Source organism: Acanthaster planci, linkage group LG20 (genome assembly GCF_054643075.1).
Source record: "Acanthaster planci isolate LZ-2023a linkage group LG20, COTS_SCS, whole genome shotgun sequence".
In the NCBI taxonomy this organism is placed as follows: domain Eukaryota; kingdom Metazoa; phylum Echinodermata; class Asteroidea; order Valvatida; family Acanthasteridae; genus Acanthaster; species Acanthaster planci.
The window spans coordinates 5,983,534-6,005,463 of record NC_141796.1 but is presented as its reverse complement, the minus strand read 5'-3'; the positions used below and the strand labels follow the sequence as shown (position 1 = coordinate 6,005,463).

Below are 21,930 nucleotides of genomic sequence, written 5' to 3'. Positions count from 1 at the left end.
ACCCTATTGAAGCCAATTTGTTCATGTTCATCTGAGTACAGCTTTTCCCACCTCTCCGTACATGATAAATTATTCAAAAAAATCCTGAATCGATGGGAAAGATACGCCCAAGGTGAAACGAATTGTAGACAAAAATAGGCTACTGCGCATGAACTGTGTGCATGGATTGCTTTGTGTACACAAATGTGGTCACCAGACTCCCCGAAGACAAGATATGGTAAAAATGGCTAGGGTCTAAGTTGCCCAAATTCCTCATTGAAAGTTCCGTGAAAAAAGTTTTGATCCGCTAAACACGGGTATTTTTGCATATTAGAGGCTTTCTGGTATGTCTGCAAGAAACAAGGTATCCTTTTTAGAAAATTTGAGTCCGAAACACCTTAGAAAGATTGAGGGTTAGATCGTGAGTGTGAGCACATTTGACTGCTGATCAAAGAAGTGTACCGTGATTTTCTGAATGGCCACTGCCGGGCGTGTACACACTGCGGCTGGCCAACATGGCGTCTGCGTGTGGAAGCCTTAAAGGGACGCCGTACATTAGCGGATATGGACTTATGTGATTTTGTCTATGGTTTCATGAGTTCATGGTTATCGCGAAGCGCTGTTTGTTTACTGTATTTTTCAAGAGAAGTAACAAGTATTATTACATTAACTAAGGCAAAAGGACTAACTCACATAATATTGGTACTCAGTTCCTCCGCCTCTAAGGGAGTACAGTACTCTCCCTCTCATGAAGAAGCAGGGTACAATATGAAACAAAACCGAGGGCAAAAGAGTACTTTACTCTACTCCGAGCAAGGAAGTGGGTACTGTACTCATGGCTTGAAGAAAATTATCTCAACCCCTGCAGCCAGCTACAAGTGTGGTAGTCCAGTTCATGACAAGACCAGTCACAAGTCTCTTCACAAGACCAGTCATAAGTAACGGGCAGCACAATGACAAAAGAATGCTTCTGTCACAGTTCATTTGCACAGCTTGTGAATTGGCTTACGATCGAATGACTTGTGATAGACCGTTCAGCAAGCGAGGGAAGTCTGTCAACTAGCCCATCAACTGATCAGTCAACACATCTATGCGGCAGGGAGCCAGCCAGTAAGCTGCCTGGCCAGTATCAACTAACTGGGCAAGCAAGCTGACCTTTAAACCAACTGACCAGTCAGCTGACCAACTAATATTTTCAAGTTGACTACCCAGGAAACAAGCTCGGGAAACCAGCACATCCACTAACCAACTAGCTGCCTTACCAGCTCAAGTTTGAGCGACATCCATTTGTCAACCACTCATACAAGTTTCCCTGGTAACTCGTACACAAAAACATATCCTGGGTACCAGGCCAAATTGACCAGTGCTTAGAGAATGCTTGTTCCTTTGAACTTGCCCTGTTATGGTAAGGCAACTGGCAACCCAACTAGCAACCAACCAACACAATATGAAAAAAAGACTGAGCCAAACAAACCAACCTCTGGCTGTGAGCAGGGATGCAGCAAACAGTGACACTTCCGTCTCCAGCAGGCACAGCTGGTTGATCTCATGCGCGAAGGTGGACATCATCGCAAACAGGTCCTGAGACAGCAGCTGGTACAGCTGCTGCCAGAGCAGGGGGCTGCCGGCTGGACTGCCTCCGGCCAGGGCCTGCTGCGGGCCCGGAGCCCCCATCCCGCTGCCTGGCGGGGACAGAAAGCCGTTGACAAGTGGTCCAACGGCCAGGACCAGCGGCGCCACCCGCAAGACCCAGAGCTCAAAGAAGCTGGCCTTCAGCAGCAGGAGCTGGTCATCCTGGGAGAGATTGCGAAAGCCGGGGATGGCCTTGGCAAACTCCACCTGGCCACTGACCGCCTGGTCCAGGAGCTCAGCCACCTGGAGCCACGTCCGCCGGCCCATGAGGTCCATGCTGTCGCCATTACTCGTTGAGATATGGCAGTTGTCCTAAATGGGTTGAGTAGAAAGCAACTCATTGAAACTATCTTGCTCAAAACATATAAAAAGCCTGTGACGACATGTTGCGTGGATACAATTATTGATGAAACTGCAAACAGTGGCTTTTATTCTTCACCTGTGTAATTTCATAAGAACTGTATACTCAGTGTTGTGTGAGAGTCTGTGAGTGAAACTTTAAGGGACTCAACACCCCCCTGCTCACTGATGCGGATGTTGTTCAATGGTTATGACATCTGTAAAATACAAAGGTTGCAGTTTGAATCCAAGCCCGAGTCACAATAATCCTTGTCTACTGCTTTTAAAATTACATTGGTGAAGAGTACTCTCAAAATTCAGAATTTACATCTTACTGATTTGAGTGAACTGTTTGGCTCAGGGGCACACAAGGTTTCTCACCTGAGGGAAAGAGAAATCTCGGAGGTATGGTGCATTATTGGGTGTGTACATGCAGGTCATGCGGTAGGCATAGGACACCGTTCTGACCAGCTCAAACATCTCGGCCTGCTTCAGGCCCAGCGTGTCGGCCCCCGGCGGGATGGTGGCGAGGTCGTAGGTCGTCTGCCCATTCACGGGCGGCTGGGGCAAGTGTGGAATGTCGTCGCTGTCGCTGACTCCATACTCAGAGTCCGTGCTCTTCTTCCGGGCCGACGTTGCGCCCGAGTTGCCTTTGACCTTTGTGCGTTGCGGGACCCGACCGTACCTAACAGCTGTTTTTGTGGGGTATATCAGAGAAGGAAAGAAGGCAACTTAGCTCGCTCAGAAAAAAGTTCATTAAACCATGACGTCTACGCATGCTCCTATCTGAGACAAAACACTTCATGAATTAATGTTAGTTAGCCTACAGAACTGGAGGCCACACTGAAGTACTCTGTGGCTACTTTTGCCAGAAGGTATTTTTCAAGGATGAATTAAGACACTCTCAAGAAACTTTGAAATTTGTGACTGAATTTAATGAAATGAGTGTTTTTAACATTTTTTCACATGATCATTTTCCGTTTGTATCCTAGAGAGCCTAACCAGCTTGTAATTTCTATCTTGACTCTGACACCTTGATGAAGTTGAAGGTTGTGTACATGTGTTTATAAAAAGCTGACAGAACGGATGACAGACTTCTAAATGAAACCTAGCTACAATCCTGGACAGATCTCGTTGGAACATGCCTCCCCCCTGACCCCGTCAGTGTCGTTTCTCATTGGTTAAGTTGGGCCGAATCTTACTCCAATAAATAACCGAGACATTGAACGGGGGAGAGGGGGCATCTTTTCACTGCGCATCCTACGAGGTGTTCCAACTATTTTGTCCAGGATGTAGACTGGACGTGTCGTCATGAAAGTGATGCCCACTTCTACTGTGCGCAGATTAATATGACATGTAAACATGACCACTCACACATACAGATCTGCCTGTCATTAAAAGGACAAGAACATGATTGAATGAGCACAATATGGGCTTGACTTTTTGCATGTAATGTACAAAGTGAATGCAACATGCCTTGTTAAGGTTTTATTTAGATATCTGAGGTGCAGACGTCCATAATACAAGATTTTTTTAAAATGCCCGCACTCTTAAATAAAAAGCAGCTCTGGTCGCTTGTGAATCATTTTGCATGGTTGGGTCGCTCTCGCTGTTTGAGTAAAAACTCCAAAAAAGAAAACCGATCCTGGTGAGTGAATGCAGACTGTGAGACACCAAAGCCAGGCATGGGTTAACAACAAGCACAAGTCACTTGGGAGTATTTCCATAGCTGCATTATGAAATTTGGGGCTCCATGACATGAGGACTCAAAGACTGTACCTCAGATAGCTGACAACTGACAGGGACACAGACTTTAATCCACATGCATGTAAGAAAAAAAGAGCCCAGGTTTCATTGGGAGCGAAATTTCATAGCACACCAGCTGTGTGCTTGTGGAATTTGAGGATGCCTGGATGAGTTGGCTCAGAGTTACAATGGAGTGAAGTTCCTCAGGACAATTCACACACCGTCACAGGGGCAAATTATGTGAATGCCAGAGACCCTGAACGTGTAGAACAGTGTGCATTTTTTTTCTGACAAGGAACCACAGACAAAATTGCTAATCGCCTTTCTGAGTATATCCACATTTGGAAAAATAGCTTGTAAACATTACGTGGAATGGAACAACGTTATTTTTTGCAAAGGAGATACACAAAGAATGTTGACGACTATTGAACAAAGTCACTGAGGACAAAAACACATGCACATACAATTTAAACCATGTAACACTAGAACATGCACGGGTGAATGACAACTTCTAAGTGAACAGACAGTAGCAAATGGCTACTGTGAAAAAGCTAGTGTGTTCAAAAGGTCACCTCACACTGATTAAGGGGGAGGGATTATTTCATTTAGGACCGAATCTCGGCCAAGGCTACATCGCTGCTATGTGACACGAAGAAGACATTGTTTTGCCTATAAACGCATATGAACAGGAATGATGAGGGAGGGAATGGGGGAGGGGAATGAACAAAGACATGACAACAAAGAAAGGAAGTCTCGGCACAAAAAGAACAAGGACAGAACGGGGAGAAAAATAAAAGGGCTTACTCTTACAGTTACCTTCTCTTGACATCCCCACAGCCAGGCATTTCTTGAAGCGGCAGTGCTGACAGCGGTTTCTGTTCATGCGGCCTATTGTGCAGTGGCCGTTGCCGTGGCGACACGTGTACTCTTTTTCGCGCTTGCTGCTCCTCCGGAAAAAGCCCTGGTTAAAAAAAGAAAAAGAAAAAAAACCCACTGCATTACAAAAACAATGCCTGGTACAAAAACTGACGACGACTTCTCGTTATTGGCACATGGGCTGATCGTATATGTTCTTCTGCCTGGGTTGTCACGCATGCAGGATTGTTGCACACACTTCAGGTGACGTGTATAGGTACCAACCTCTCAGTGTACTATTTTTGCTTGATGCGTGTGTATAGTGCCAGGTTCGAGGCACTCAGCCGATGTGGATTCTGTGACCATCACACCAAAAGTGTTCAAGGGTAGTAACTGCGAATGTTAATAGTGGTAATTCACAGTACAACGTGCCCCTGCCAGGCCACAATAACGAAGCCATTTTTTTTTCCCGCAGTGCACAAAAGGAAGAGGTTTGCATCCGCGGGGAAGAATGGCATTTCTTCTGCACAAAGGCTCCACAGTTTTTCACATTTCTCTGACACGGCATGATTTGTGCGCCGGTAACAATGAGTTCACTGACAAAGCTTCTGATAGAGCATTTGTATCTATGTGGTACTGCGTGCAAACAAGAAGACATGGATAATTGCGTGCAGGAAAATGTACATGTACGCAATGATGGCTTTCCAAATAAAAAGAGTGTTGAAAAAGCCTTGCGTGAGGGGCACAGTGGTCTAATCCTTTTCAACTGAGTCCCAAAATACACTTAGACCCAAATATAAAGTGGTACAACGGCAAGTATGATAGCAATCCGTTGAAGTGCCAATTAAATCTGTGTTGACCAGGTACTCCAAATGAGTACTAACTTACACTAAGGTTGGGACAATGGAATGATGCGTCATCTGACTGAGCTACGCAAGATAAACTCTCAAGATTCCAAACTGGAAATAGTGCGCCGTTTCAGCATGCATGTACCTTTTCCAGGGCTCATGCTGGTAGATTCAACGTAAAAGTAGCCAGCTTAAGCTCGATGCATGTTTTGTGGGCCATTTTTTTTTTTTAAACAAGGCAATTCAACATGTTTTTCTCTGCAACTGATCCGATTGTATATAAAGTTGGTCAAGGGTTGCTGTTTGGTGACAGTGGTTTGGTAAATGTTACAACCTCCCAAAAAAGGCGAAACATTCAACTGCTCAGCCAACACTTTGGTTTCACCAAACGTCAGATGGAGCATACAAACAATGTTGCGCAGGCATATTGAAACCATCTAATGTGACAAACTGTACAGAATGTAAATGACTAAGTAATTATGCTGTGATTAATGAATTATGAACAAATGTACCTTCTTGATCCGTGAATAAGCAGAGAGGTGCCTAAAACTACATAAACCAAACAGTTGGAATAACAGAGGCCTGAAATTCCTCAAATGCCCGATTTTTTTCTTCGGAAATTGGATTATTTCCCTTTAAAACATTCAGGAAAAATATGCTTGGGAACGTCTCGGATCTCGAAACATTCCTGTTCCACTTGAAATGTCCTTTATGGGACACTGTACTTAGTTCCTTATGTTATTTGCAGTGTTCCTGATAAATATGGGCTGCCCTCTGGTAGGACCAACGGGTGTCCCTATCAGAATAAGCAACAATTTCATGGTAACACATTTCTTTTGGCATTCTAACTAAACTAGATTAAGACTGTTCTCCTTTAACCGCACACCGACGGTATTATTAGGGGTGAAAATTTTAATTTGTGAGAAAGGCAAGACGGAGAGGCCAGCTTTTGATATACAGCCAAGAGATACAAATATTGGTTTGCAAGAGTCATCTGAACAGTATCAGCATAATATTTCTCGGTTCAACCTCATATCTTTTGCTACCCCAATAATCTGTGCACAGCAGCTGAGTGCAACACACAAACCCACCACAAACTTATCACATTTTGTGTGTGTACAAAACAAGTGGGTGATTAGTTTGCTGGGAGGTACAGGTAAGCTGTGCCTATGTATACAGATGGCCAGATCGTGTTGACGCATCCTCTAGCATCAAGTAGCTAAACATTGAACGCTGCACACACTACATCACACCCAGGTTTATGGTACCTAATGTGGACATTCCGGGGTTTTTTTTGTGCAGTTACCAAAACTCGGTGAAAATACTCATTTTTCTTGAAGTCGAACCCGGAACACCATTTTCAGACGGATGTTCGTAAAATGTTTCCTTGACTGTTCTACTTCCATTTCCAACAGAGAACCTTAACCCCCAAATGCCTCTGATCTTCTTTGTCAGAAAAAGGGGAAACTTCCTGTGAACATAGCTAAGTCCACAGAACGTCTTCCCTTCCTGCATTGTGTGGACATCTTCTGTTCACAAGTCCACACTAGGTATATAAGGTGGGTTAGCACATAAAGGCTCCTAAAGCCTTTACCTTGCAGCCCTCACAGGCCAGCACGCCATAGTGGAACCCTGAGGACTTGTCCCCGCACACCAGGCAGCAGGAGCTCTGCTGGAGGGGCGGCTGCATTGGGGACTGCGTGGGCTGTGTGGAGACTGGCTTCTGTAGCACCTCACTGCTGGTGGCCAGGGAGCTTATCGTCCCATTCTGGTGCTCGTTCTCTGCACAATTTAGAAAAAAGGGAACAAATTCGTGAACTTTGGAACCACAATTTGGGAAATTACAATTGGGGCAATTACTTAACATCCCCATGTGTGGTTACACTGGACCGCCTTCCAATTTGCACCTTGCATTATTCATAAGCATGACAGTAACTCATTTGCATATACATGTACAAATGCATAAATGTGGACCCAAGGTTGCTGAAAAGTAGATGTGAGTGCCAACACCTAGGACAAAAATGGGGATGGGGTCATCTGTGCGGAAGACAATGACACAATCAAGTAGACGTAAGTCTAGAATGCCTTCTTCGGTGCCAGTCCATAGAAATTTTTCTGTCTCCAAATTGGAAAATATGGGTACTGGTTTATTATTTTCATCATCTGGCACGAGCCACTGTCATAATTTTCAAATTAACAATCCCTGCTGTCTTGACGGCCAGTGTTTCTGTAATGCAACTGGCACGACCACCGTCCGCTCTTCGGCTAATTGCTTCTGTGGAAGACTGTGCTCCTTTCCGGGCACCAGAGTCTCAGAGGGAATATTGCTTTCCCAGATTACACTGGGAATTAAATAATCTGTCAAATAATAAACTGACGGGAATGAAAAATCTTTAATAGGGTTTTGAAAACGAGTAGGCAAGTGATGGATTTGACGGGCTCTTTCAAATTTTGTGCTGGCTAAAGTGGTATACAAGAGAGGTATATCTACTTTGTTTCATGAATTGAGAGTGCCAACACTTCACAAATGGTATAACTATCTTCCTGGGAGAAAATACTTTAATGGCTGAAATAAAATTGAATTGTTTTCAGATAAAATTTCCACCCCCTTCCAACTAATGCTTAAATGTGACCTGTCGCCACAAAATGGGCTGAAACTCGGAATTTTCAACTATTGAAATATTGGTATGCAACTCAGCAGAAAGAGAGCTTTCCCTTGGTATGTACATGGAACACAGAGTAAAAGTACACAGTGACAATGTGACATTATTCTTACGTCTTTGTTCCCGACGTTATTTCAACATTTCTGACCAAGCACGAATAACTATATCGTCGAAATTGCTGAGAAAAAGACATTTTAAAATATATGATCCTATGAAATACATAGGAGATGGGTTACTCTTTCCAAATATAAAACCATTAACTGACCGTGGCTTCAATATGACTTAGAACTCTAACAAAGGAAAAAGCGGGATGTGACTTTACTCTCATTTTGTCATGACGGGTCACATATATGCCACTGACTGACCCAATTCTTCCTAAATACTAAAAAAAAATAAAAATCAAAGGATACATGTTCACCAAGTGTTGCAGAGACCCTAGTCACAGATACACATGACAGGATATTCCAAGGCTGCACCAGAGAACATACTACAACCCCAAAGCTTTGGAAGCGATGAGTACGCCTGACAATTAGAACTGAGACTCGCTGCCACCTACTCTCATCCATTTGTATGCTTCAATTTCCTATTCTGACATCCCTGTTTTGGTACACTGAAGTGGCTTCTCATGCATTACATGTACATCTCGAAATCAAATAACAACCAAATAAACACATTTTATATCATCACTGAAAAAGGTTAAAGTGAAGTGTATTTAATATAAAAAGCATGGCTTTTTTCAGGAATTTGAGCTGTGATGCTGATTTAAAGAGTGCTCTGTTGACAGGGTGTAGAGGATTTGCATGAATGCCATCTTGCAGGTCAATGTTTTGTTCCACAGGGTGTGCACAAAGGAAAGTTCCCTGTGGAACAAAAGAACTGCCCTGCAAGATGGCTACCCTGAAAAGCCTCTATAATAGGCAATCAAACTGACTATATTGGTACTGGCAATCTTTATACACATCAATCTTTATATATATATTTCTCATTCAAATCAATGTTTTCCCGGGCCTGTCCGGTGGTAACAAAGATTTATTACCTCGAAGATGACCATTACGAATAAGATCTATTCTATTGCACCATGGTAAACACAAAGCTGCGAAACCTGACAGAGGGCATGCACATGAGAAAATTGAAGTCCAAGACAATCAAAGATAGAGTTGCTGGCCAGCTGAAAGTGTTTCAATGCAAACACAGCTGCAGAAATCTGCAATGCCTCCGCTGTGGTGCAGTGTCCACATTCGTGTACCTGCACATCAATACAGCTTGCAAACATGCACATTAACTGAAGCCTGGGCGGAGCAGGATTTTCTTTTCTCACAAAACTCTGCTGTTTGCTAAGCTCGACGGCAGAATTTTGCCCTTAACTTGCCCAACCCTTGCATTCAGAAGGGTAACTGCCTGTACGTGTACCTGAAAACAGCATATTTACTTTTACTTGAGAAAAATATGAGGGTACCCGTCTCACCATGACAAAATTTGGAGTACTGGATCCATTCTGTGATTGTTGACCTCAACAATACTGGCAGATGCAATGAACAATGCAACTCTGCATGAACACGTTTCTTCCACACAGTCACATTTAAGTCTGAATAGTGTTGCCATAGTGAAACGCCCATATCTGAAATACCTGAATTCAATTAAATTTATCCAGGAATTCTTTACTCAATTCATACCATGTCAATGGATGGAACTATTTCTGATTAATTTTTGGGAGGCCCCAAAACCTTGCCACAACAATTACAATCCTGTGGAAACCTTGGTTTCAGGATTCAAAGGAAATGCTAACGTAATCACCTAACAGTCCACAAGGAGAAAATTGAATTCAAAAGGGGATGGGGAATCTAAGGTATCCTTGCAGCAGTCTTGAATAATTTAGATGTACTGTGCATTTTCCGCGATGAAGCAACCTTCGCAGGAAGGTGCGCATCACATCCAATGACTGGTCCGCGGGGACGGCCATCCTTGAAGCTGAATGTTTGATGGAATGGACGAAAATAATTGAAGGGCTGTGCATAACTGGCCACAAGCCATCACTTCTCATCATGAGGCACGATTAAGCTGTCGTTAACATCGCAAAGCTACAAGAGAGAGACGAACGTTTGTTGGGGGGGCTGGAGATAGAGCTATACATGTAATTTATACAGACAGGATACTCTGAGTACTTGTTGGATTGGCACATGGTCCATTATGCAATACAGATGTAACAGGGTATGCACTATGTAGGTAACTTTCTGCAAGAAAGTAATTAAACGTAAAGTTAAAAGCCTGTTAGGTTCCAGAGAGTATCTGTCACTAAAACCTGGGCAATTCTAATATTGGAATTATTGGGCTAGTTGCAGTTAACTCTGGGGAAACAAAAGCTCACTGTGGGGAAAAACTCAAACTCCACAGGTCAGTGAGGTTACAGGATTTCTTGTGATTGTTCAGAGCAATCGATAACCACAAAACAGGTACAAAAGTGAGCTCTGGTACATTCTTATCTCAGTGTGTGACATCCACAGCAAAAAGGTTTCAAGGTAAAACATGTGGAGGACCTTAACCACTTGCTGCCGGGAAGCCCGGTTTCGGACACATATTCTTTATGTGCACAGCTGGGGTGCCCGAAATCGGACAAAGGGAACTGGGCCTTGTAACAAAAGACTGTACTCGTAACAAAAGACCAGGCTGCTGGGAATTACCAACATTTTTTTCACTGTCAATAGCGGAGATAGTCCAGCATTTTTTTGAAACAGTATACCGCTGTTTGGGGCATTCCGTACGAGCAGATGACCATCGGAGACAAAAGCGCTCCACCACCGGAGGCAAAAGCGCTCCATCACCGCAGCAATGAGCCAAACAGTACTGCTGCACGCTAATCTGGCCAGTTTTGGGAACAAAAGAAAATTACGTAAAACCGCAGAATCTGGGCTCTTTTTATGAGGCGGCAGGCCTGGCTGAAATATTCCGGCATCAATAGATGTTGTCTGTTAGAGTAGAAACCAGACAGTCCTTTGTGTGGGTGTAAGTGCCCAGTAAATGAAGATATGCCTTTTCAAAGAATTTTGAAAATAGAAGAAAATGAAAAATACTCCGGCCCAGCAGAATCAATATTTATAAATGCCCCTGGCAGGATGTGGTTAATACACAACCATCGCATCAAGTAACTGATGTGGTACTGTAGTTTCCATTGCACATGACTCCCTGTTTTTCCTTTATCATGAGTTTGAGGGGAGAACACCTGTTTAACATTGCTTAAGTTTCTGTTTTTCCTCCACTTTTGTCTGCTCATCAAAAATTTCAGCTACTAGCACAACAGCATGACAAGAAAGATATTCGGCCACTTTCACTGGCCATTGAACTTCTCACGAATTCATTACTGGTGACTTCAGCAATCTCATACAACATCTGTTAGTCATTAATTCAATTAGTCCTTCTGACAAATTAGTCATAAAGTTTTCAGATTAATAATTGTTTATTTCTCATACAATTGATGCTTGACCAACAAAATTCTGAAAGAATGGACACTGTCTCTCATCCATACTGGCAGTGGTACCTAATAGCTTAAGCATTCCTCTTGAATATGTATTTACAATGCATGGATACCAAGTATGTATGCCAGTGCTTGCATGTGACTAGATGCAAGCAACTCATGAATATTTACACTGTCTGACTACTGACAGGCTGTGATTATATTCAGAGTACATGTACATCTCCGTGTACACACAAACTCTGATGAATATTCACACAGTGAAAAGGCCAAAACCTGACTGGACAAAGCCCAAATAGCCTTGGCTTTGTATGACTGGTGACTGGTCAAAGAAGTTCCAAGTGTTTTTGGCAACTGTGGGATGACATGTGCAAAACGACATCACCCCCTTGGGTACTGGGCATACTGGGCCAAACATGTCAGCATGTCCCGACAAACCGATTACCGATGTAATGCAGTCCTTCAGCCGAGCATTTTCCCCGTGTCACAACTAGTTTCCTGCCTTGAGTCCCTACAATAATCAGTCTCCCTAAAGAGCCCCATTCCCCCCCCCCAAAAAAAACCCCGGCTTGCCATTCCAAACTTAGGAAGACTCAAAGCATGCTCGCCTTTGATTGGTTGATTCAGCAGGACAACTCTGGGCAATGGTAGCTGGGCCTTGACTGTTGTTAGGGGCTGACTATCCCTAAGTGACCTCTTTCCTTATAAATATTAATGTTTTCAGGTACATGTAATTTCATGTTAAACTTGAGGGGCACTCACAGTGTACCACATACCAGTACATGTACACTTTATTTCTTTTCTTGGCTGAAAATAACTTTAAAAAGTATTCAACCATAACACAGTAAAAACCAATAACTTTGATGTTTTGGGAAGTAAAAGTTAATGTTCCAATGAGTGATGGATGGACTTTCATGGTTTTGAGACAGCATGAAATCTACATGTGAATTCCTCTGTAATCTCAGAAAATTGGATTTTTAATTTCTATCAGTCTTTTTTAGGGGGTGTCAATGTTAGTAAACTCTAGTGCACTATGAACAACTATCTAAACACTTGGAAAGGAACCAAACGTGAGGATTTGTGTTTGGCAAGTACAGTGGCTACTGGACCCGACGGGACAAATATAGCACAGGAAAAAAAAGGCGCAAGGAGGGGGGATCTGTTGACAAATCTGGTGTTTTCCGCTCTTGTTTCCTTTTCTCTTTACACTGCTGTCTGGAACCTTCCCAAATGAGTCTGCGCTTGTCGCACAGGGACCCAGTTTGGGTCTCACAATGGGGGTCCAATGACACACGTTCACGCACAGCTAACACTGACTGGCTCGGGTAAGTGACTCGTGTTGACAGTGCATCGTTGAGGTGTACCTGATTTGGTGTTCATGAAACAGAAAATGTTTCCGATGTCATGGAAAGAACTAGCTGCCCGCTGAAACTTCACAAATCAATAAAGTGTCAAGGCTCAAACAAGCGACCAACAACTGATCTTGTTCCTGCACCCACTTGTAGCAATCCGTATGAAGCCAAGGCTGGGCTGCTGCCAATATCATCAAGGCTCCCAAAATGTCTAAAATTTGTCAGACTCATGTTTTATTACCATTTGGAAGTTATGCTGGTCAAGCCTAGGACACTTGTTTGTAAACTTCTTATTTCCAATATGATTTTAAAAACACAGCCGAAAATCATGTACCAGGAGGAAACAAAGACATGCACAACTCGTATTTTGAGTTGTCACTTGTCAGCAAGCTGCTACAAACATTATACCCATTATTGCAGCAGAATAATATTTACTCGGATACACCATTCTCAAAACAGTTCCACCAAATTAATGATAAGATTTCCTGACATGAGCTTTGTACCTGCATTTCTAGTTGAAATCAAAACAAGAACAAGTACAGTACATGTACATGTACCTGCAAGTGTGCGTTACCAGGGTCCGAACTCTAAAGAGCACGTTATAAATATTTTACATACACTTTACTACGCTTTACTGGAACGGATCCAAACTCGCAATGGAAAAACTGCCAAATATTTTTTTTCATATGTAAACCGTGATAATGGCAATGAGCCCCTGGGTGCCATACAAGTTTTCTTGTCAATAACGAAATAATACATGCCTGGTTACAAGGTGAACAAACTTCCTTTGGGTCACTTAATTGCACACACTTCTTGCTTTTTTATTTTTTGGGGGGGTTCAACCATGGAGCTATAAACTCCAGCTGAACTGGCACAATAGAACATAAAATGGGAACAGACATTTAGCAAATTTACCCCCGGAAAAAGGGATTGCTAAATTGGCGACAAGCCCATCTCAGCACAGGCATCCATTGCCCCAAGTACATGTACCTTCATACAATGAACCGCTAGAATTCATCTGCCATCTGTTGGCTACGTTTCTTGGTACGGGTTGTACACAAATGTGGTGCGCTGAAGATCTCACAATAAATTGGACTGGAATCCGAGTGTCACATTTCTGAGTATGTTCCAACCAAGGACATGCAAACAAAACCTAGATTGGATATGTGGCTCATTTTATAAATTTGAGGTCCAAAAGTGTGACACTCTGTGTCACTTTTATATCTGACTGTGTAACTGACATGGGACTATCATTGTAACTGACATGGAATTATCATTGTAACTGACATGGAACTATCATTGTAACTGACATGGAACTATCATTGTAACTGACATGGAACTATCATTGTAACTGACATGGAACTATCATTGTAACTGACATGGAACTATCATTGTAACTGACATGGAACTATCATTGTAACTGACATGGAACTATCATTGTAACTGACATGGAACTATCATTGTAACTGACATGGAACTATTTATACATGTTTAAAAGGTAATGTGTATTAATCACTCGTGGAAATTAGAGAATATCTTCTAAATTTACAGAATTATATGTCACATGTGACAGGGACACAAATAGAATGGGAACTGAAATTTACAGAATGACACGTCATAAAAAGAAACAAATTCCTGCACCTGAGGCATTGAGACTAAGAAACCATGCTCTGATGTTGGCCGGTGCAGCTCCGGTTATTTTATTTTTGCGACCTTGCCGTTTGGGACTTCCACACAAATGCATTAAAATGCCAAAAAGGGTGAATGAGATAGGCTGGGTCAAGGATGTGTTTTGATGTATGTGGTTCAAGTCCATCCACTCAGTGGTTGAAAAGAGCCATGTTGGTTGGGAGTGTTCATTTTGTCTGTAGTGGCATGACTGCAATGTTTGTTTCATAGTCATTCGTGAACCGGCGATGCACAGGACTACCAAAGGAGCCTCAGTTGTTGGGAAAATTGCACCCTCTCTTGGTCCAGCTCGGAGCCTACTGCCAGCAAATGTCAACTGGAGGCAAGCTGAACCCTAACTACCTTGGGTTATTTACTGTGCCTTCCTCATTCTTACAAATCTCAATATCATAAAGTTACCTGTGCGCACAAACAGTTGGACTGGGTTTATTTATTATTCCTGGTTTTCCTGCTTTCCGAGTAAAACACAGCCAGTTTATAAGTGCAGCACTCATCTTAACTGGGCCCAATTTCATGGTACTGCTTAGCAGTTAGCAGAAAAGTTGCACTTACTACAGCAGAAAATTTTGCAGACTGTAAGCACTATTTCGTGGCAGTGCTTGTCATGGTTGCACTAACAGTTGCACATGTATAAAGACATCCCGTTTTGCCACTATGTTAAGCACATTTTTTCCCTTTAAGGTAAGCGTGCCTTTGCCACGCTTATACTGCTTAGCAGTGCCGTGAAATTGGGCCAAGATTCCAACAAACCCTGGCGTTGGAGTTTGGCTATAGTGGGGAATTCTTAGGCTTAAAGGAGAAAGTCCCAACCCCAAAATCCTGCCAATCGGTCTGTGGTGCTGAGTCACTGTACAGTTCCCAAAGTAAGCCCCTTCATCTCAACACTGGTCAACCCTTTTCATCACGCTATAATACTCCAAACCTCAAAGTGACATCCTCCTTCCTCTTCTTGCCAGAATCACTGCACTGACTTGATGATCACATCGAGGCCCGATTTCACGGCTCTGCTAACCATGGAATCCTGCCCCTCCAAATAAGATTAACCATCCCATGCTTGCGATGCTGGCAAATCAATTCTGTGCCTGGAAACATGCTGTTTGTTGGCATGGATTCTCTTAAAGCTGAAGAAGTCTTCACTTAAAAGCAAAACCATTACATTGGGCCCTCGCCCTGTGGCTTTTCCATGTCTTGGCTGGGGGACGGGCAACATGGATTTTTTTTTTCCAAAACCGACTGTCCAATTTTTTTTTGCCTGAAAAAGAATCCTCATCCCTCCTCCTCTGAGGAAAAGTGATTGTACCATTTCTAAAATGATAGAGCTTTCAATTACTGAATAAAAGCAACTGTGTCTTTGGGTGGCAACTTGCCCCACCCAATACATCACTGACCATATGCAGTATGTTATAGGCTCTGAGTGGGACCAAGAGAGGGCGCCATTTTTCTGCAACAGAGGCTCCTTTGGTGGGAACTACACTTTGCTGGTTCGTGAAGGACTACGAAATGCAAGTGTTGCGATTGCGTCGCTTCCAACCAAATAGTCACTTCCTACCAATGTGGCTCGGTTATGGCATGTTTTAAGATGCAGCAATTTCATTAGTGTGACGTTTGACGTGCATGTTATGTTCAAAAATATGCGTGAGATACCATTCACATTTCTCGCGTGCCACCATGCAAACCGTCTGAATAACAAAGACACAGGCTGGATGTAAACATAATGATATTGTGTTATTCAAAGCCACAGCATTTGCTCTTTGCACACTGTTGCCACAGGCATGCAGAGCCTCGATCTGGCAGCTTTTCACAATAAATATCGCCGGTTCAGTGATTTCCATGTATGTTGCTTAAGTAATTTTGCAGGTGTTGGGTTCGTTCTTGTACCATGCATTGGACAATATTTCCAACAGCTGTAATGACACAATTCCGACACAACTGTACAAGCTGCCAGTTTGAGGCTCTGCATGCCTATGGCAGCAGCGTGCACAGAGTGAATAGCCACTGCGACAGCTATCCATAAATGTGCATGTTACTCCTGGCCATAGCCAGCCTTAAATAGAACATGGCCACAATGTTTAAGCTTCGCACGATGCAACGACAGGACACTTTGCACATGTCACTGAGGCGAAACTAGAGGAAGAAGAAATATCCCTCAAATAACCAGCAGTGGTATGGAGGGCCCATAGTCAGCATGCCCCTTAAGGCAACCCTTATAATACTCAGTCCTTGTGTTCTCTATATATTAACTTTTTTATATGTAAGAACATCTAAACCCTAATATTTTACAAACACCTTAGGGCGTTAGGGTCACTGGTAAAACGGGGATTTTCCAGAGTTTGAAAGAGATTCTTTCCTGACAAACCTTAGCCCTGAACTCATATTTGGCATGAAAACTAACAGTGCTCAAAATCACAATGCGATAAATTGAACTCATTTCTGGCACAGTATTAAAATAACAACAAAAATATGAATTTGGCCCTTTTGGGGCAGGATATCACAAAGCGATTGCTCAGTGACAACTTTGCCTCAAGTGCCACATTTGCCACTGTAAGAAACTGACAATGTGACCAGTTCCTACAGCAATAATGAACAGCTGGTTAGCACGGCATAATTAATCAGGTAGCATTTCATTTCAACAGCAGTGCCAAATTTGAAAGGGATGGGGAACCATCCATTCCTTTAGTTACGCATTTGAGTACAACTAAAGAACTGCCAACCAAAAAAAAAGCTAAGGGGCATTAACTTACCGGGACTCTCAAGAGCAAAGGTGAGAACCATTGCATCCGGCTAAAACTGACCCAACCCTTTTGGTCTAAGCTTCAACCGGAACGTAGTTTGGTCCACGCCTTCTTTCCAGCAACTAACCTGGTCCCCGGTTTTGAAGCGTGTCTATGGCATTCACTAGAGCTCTACACAGCCACACAGTTTCAGTGGCTCTCTATACAATGCACAGGTATTCAGAGTTAACACCCACTACCAACACCGCGCGATAAAAGTACCCGGAAAAAAATTCCCATAATGGCTACGTTTGCATGAATAGTGCGGTATGCATCGTCTGAACTAAACGTATGCAAATTTTGGTGGGAAGTTCGGTGCGACCTACTTTCATGATTCTTTAGACTTCATTTTTTTTCCTTCTCTTTTTTCATTCTTCTTTTGTAGTGGGATTGAGGCAACGTGATTGGTCAATGAACTGCCTAGGCAAACAGCACGAACCACAATGGCTGATTCTGGTAGGAGTGGAGGCAAAGGTCAACAACGGGTCAAGGCTTTGCCTGGCTTGAGCCACTGATTGTTTGCAAGGGACTACCTTGAAATTACAGAGGTTTTGACTCTCATAAAAAAAAAAATGGGCTGATAATGGCCAGTCTGAAATTTGGATGCCTGAGTTATTTGGACACATGACAGTTCAAAACAAAAGCTGCCAGAAGAAGTCACGAACTCTCATTCACCCAGGTGAAGGTTTCCGGGCTGCTTGTAATAAAATCCACAGCATGCCACTATTAAATGCAGAGACCAATACATGTGTGTGCCTCTGTGTGGGTGCGTGAAACTGAGTGGCTCATTCGAGTCAGACACTAAGCAGAAGTACCTGCTTGCCCTTGGTCCTGTACACCTACTTTCTTAAACTCTCAAAGATTTAAAATGCAACATAATCACAATTATTGCAAACCTTTTTAGAGATAAGAGGGAATATTATTATAAAATCTATTTTTTATTTTCGCAGCACGAAAGTTTCCAAGCATTCAAGAAGTCTGAAAAAAAAAGTACTTTCAGTGAAATAAACTTCTTTATTACTAATTCTAAATTACTAACATACAATTTGTCACCGTTTTCATGAAGAGACAAAAGACTCGCCACAGAGAAGTAAATACTCGTTTTCGAGAAAATCCATTTGAAGTTGGGTCTCTTTTTCAATGCTTGTAAACTTCTCCATTATTTAGGATTTCTTTGATTAAACTAATGCTACAGGTACTTCCTGAAAGAAGGGATCTCAAATGACACACAACTCAAGATAATATATACAGAAATCAATTAAATTTGTTTATTTTGCAAACAGACACTTTTGTCTGATCGTGAAAATGCTCAAATTTGTGTGACTTTTGTCTCTTCGTAAAAACGGCATGCACAGTACACGTTTTTGCCATAGGGTGTGTCAGGTGCAAATTATTACATTTGTATACATTTCCGGAGTCAACATTGTCTCTTTGTGAAAACAGTTGAATGAGCTATGCCCATGGTTTTGCCCTTTTTTCTAACACTAATTTACCTATGAAAGACAACAGATGTGGTCTCTTCGTGAAAACGGAAAATGCAATCAGCCTAGTAGCTGACTTAGCCAAAAGCGGAAATTTGAAAAAAAAAATCATGATTTGGGGCCACTTTGACGAACTGTGGAAATTTATTTTTTTTGGGGGGGGGGAGGAATGATCAAGGGAATATCTTACTTGGCAAAAATAAAATGAAAACACCTTCCGTGGCAAACACTGTCAAATTTGAACTGACAAGGGCATTTCATTTTCAAATAATTTAGAATTTGACAATAGAAACTGTATTTGACCAAATATACAAGTACTTCATGTAGAAACATTCAAAACATGCCGATCATGGGCCTCAACCTGCTCAAAGGATGGGAACGATGAACCCCCCGATGGGTAAAAAATTGGCAATAGACAAAAAGTAGCACCTCGTAGTGCGGTACAGTAAAATATAGTCACAGATTATGTTTTTAATTGAAGAGTTCAGATGAACTTGGAAGGGAATTTCTTTTAAGGGGAGGGTAGCAGCCCGGTTTGGGTTAATTAAAGTGGATTATATCAAAATAGCTCTCCCTGAATATTCAAACAGGTAAACATCTATTGAACATCTACATGCATTGCAATATTTGATTGTGGCCAAATATTCGATATATTGAGAACAGCGCTAAGAACTGATAAAGTCCCCAATTCCCTTTATCCCTTTTTAAAGGGATAGAAACACACTCTTTCAATTGTCCCCGGAATTTAAAAAATGGAACTGGGAAATTTGGATGTGATCCCTGGGTAGAGATTTGCAATACAGTAAACATGTTTGCAAACATGATTGGTGGCTGGCGCTCAGCAAACACAGAGTTGAAAATTAATGGGCAAAAAACATGATAGCCACTGTAGATAAGGAAAAGCGATGATAATGCCCATTAAACTGCCTTTGAAGAGAAGGACACGAACTTGTGCACACGGGGCTTTCACAACACTAACTACATGTAAGTGGGTTCTGCCATTGCACTACCCAGAGAATGCAAAAGAGAAGCGAGGAAAAAAAAGGGCATGGCACAATGGCGCTCGTCACGTGCGACAATGACCAATGGTATCCTAGCAATGAAGAATAGCCAGGCTGTTTAGACATGGCTTTTGTGAATTTGCTGAATTTTTTTTGTTGCCTGGGAGGCGGTTCAACAGTGCAGTTAACTGAAGCAGAAATGCTCATTCATGACACAGAAAAAGTTGCACAACCCAACCTCTCCCCACCACGAAAAAAAAGTCGGTCAGCTCTTGAAAGTGAAATGATGAGGTTGCAAAAATTTCATTCAACAAAGAAAAATAACCCACCGTGGGTGTAATGTGATTGCAAACACACACTAACATGTTTTTACATGTAACATATGAAACTCAAGGGGAATACATCTCGGTGTGCCCAGACTTGTTACAAGGATGCAAATGAATCAGCATGCCTATTAACTGATATGCATAACTGAGCATGCAGCTCCAACTTTGTGGTTAGTGTGCCTGTGCAACAGTGTCTTGCCAGAATGGCTATAGTCAAGCTATAATAAGCCTTGTGCATTTTATTTATGTGACTGGTTTTGCCCTTACCCAACGTATATATTATAAACACTGTATACTCAGTGCTTGTCAGAGAGCTTATGAAAAAATTCACAAGCTTACTCGGGTGGGACTCAAACCCTCTATCTCCTGCTTACTAGTGCAGATGTCTAACCACTCGACCACAGAGCTTGCCGGGGTCGGCTGGCCGGTCCGAGTCAGCTGTAGCAGCAGGTACCGTGAACATCTTAAAAAGCTATGTGCAAGTTAAATTTGAATAATATCTGGTACACTGAGTTCTTCACATTCACGTGAATTTAACAATTTGAATTCTCTGTACTAAAGACACTGTTGCTATAGCTCATGATTCGGGACATGCTTTTGCTTAGTTACATAAGAGACGCCTTGCACTAATACACTGTTTTTAATGGACAAGAAGGTCACATAGGAACTAGTCCAATCCAGAGATGGTGGTCATTATGCAAAAGCTTGCCTCGAATCACAGGTATAGCAACAGTGCCTTTAATCGGGGGAATTCAAATTATGTTTATGTGCAATCAGATAACTCAGTGTACCAGATTTAATTCAAATTTAACTTACAAAAGGCTTATTCACAAAAGAACCGCCTGCTCACATCTCCATGTGGTTTGTGTGTATTTCTGGTGGTTTTTGATCGTCTCCACCAATTTGTTCAGTTGTTTTCATGTAAATGGTTCCCTTAAGCACTTCAATTATGAAACAAGGTTACCAAGAACCAATAATGGAAACAGGCTCCATGATGTGGTTCTGAGTTGTCTAGCCAGCCTGCATTAGAGTGAAGTTAATAAAAACTACGTGGTTAGCCACAGTCCACATTTGGTTTTGCTGTTGCAGAAATAGGAAAGAATACCATTACAACACTATCCCACTCACAACAAACTGAAGCTGTCTCCATTTTACATCTCACGCACTACCATTTACAGAACAGAGTCTCCTGATTTTATCAGTATGTGCTAGAAAGCACACTTTCAGCCCTTCTTAATTTTGACGTTGGCATCAAGGACAAAACTTGAACAAATGCTGTTGATTTCCATTGTCCTCACAGCCCTGGTACCGTGTTTACATTAAAAAAAAACAACGATGACATCTTTTTCTCACTTCTCATTTTGAGAAACGGCTGCTCGTTGCACAACTGGCATATGGGGGGGGCTTCAATAAAGCATGCAATATTCATTACAACGAGGGACATGCTGATGCGAAGCCTTGAAATTGGTCGAATGAAATATAAGATGCTTCAAAGACAGCCTTTTATTCTTAATTGAAGAGGGTTGGCGACAGGAAGGCTTAGCATTTCTCATATATAATGCACAGTATTGGGACCAAGATGCCGTCGCATGGCACCCAGGATGGAACACAATTAAGCTCTGCATTAATCTAAGGCATCTCCTGGGGCACGAGTGGGGAGGGTGGGGGGAGAGTTGGTGAAATGTCTAACAAAAATTTCCTCCTGATAAAGAAAGCAGATATCAAGTTCACCTCACTGTATTCTCATCCACACCAGAGACAGAGGGTGAACCTCTACTGCAG

General features: G+C 42.4%; 1 protein-coding gene across 4 annotated transcripts in view; it reads right to left on the bottom strand.

Annotated features, from left to right (window-relative positions):
* The window catches only part of LOC110977984 (ecdysone-induced protein 78C-like), a 74,521-nt gene that overhangs the window by 10,330 nt on the left and 42,261 nt on the right, over nucleotides 1-21,930 (bottom strand). The window contains exons 1-5 of one of the 4 annotated variants that reach the window (XM_022232572.2): nucleotides 17,311-17,669; nucleotides 6,994-7,181; nucleotides 4,501-4,657; nucleotides 2,332-2,642; nucleotides 1,458-1,923 (exon numbers count right to left, since the gene is read on the bottom strand). In XM_022232572.2, coding sequence (XP_022088264.2) covers nucleotides 1,458-1,923; nucleotides 2,332-2,642; nucleotides 4,501-4,657; nucleotides 6,994-7,181; nucleotides 17,311-17,341 — 1,153 coding nt within the window. In that variant the 5' untranslated portion in view covers nucleotides 17,342-17,669. Of the gene's footprint in view, nucleotides 1-1,457; nucleotides 1,924-2,331; nucleotides 2,643-4,500; nucleotides 4,658-6,993; nucleotides 7,182-17,310; nucleotides 17,670-21,930 lie in introns of those variants that run through there. The other 3 variants (XM_022232574.2, XM_022232575.2, XM_022232573.2) reach the window with 3 other exon arrangements.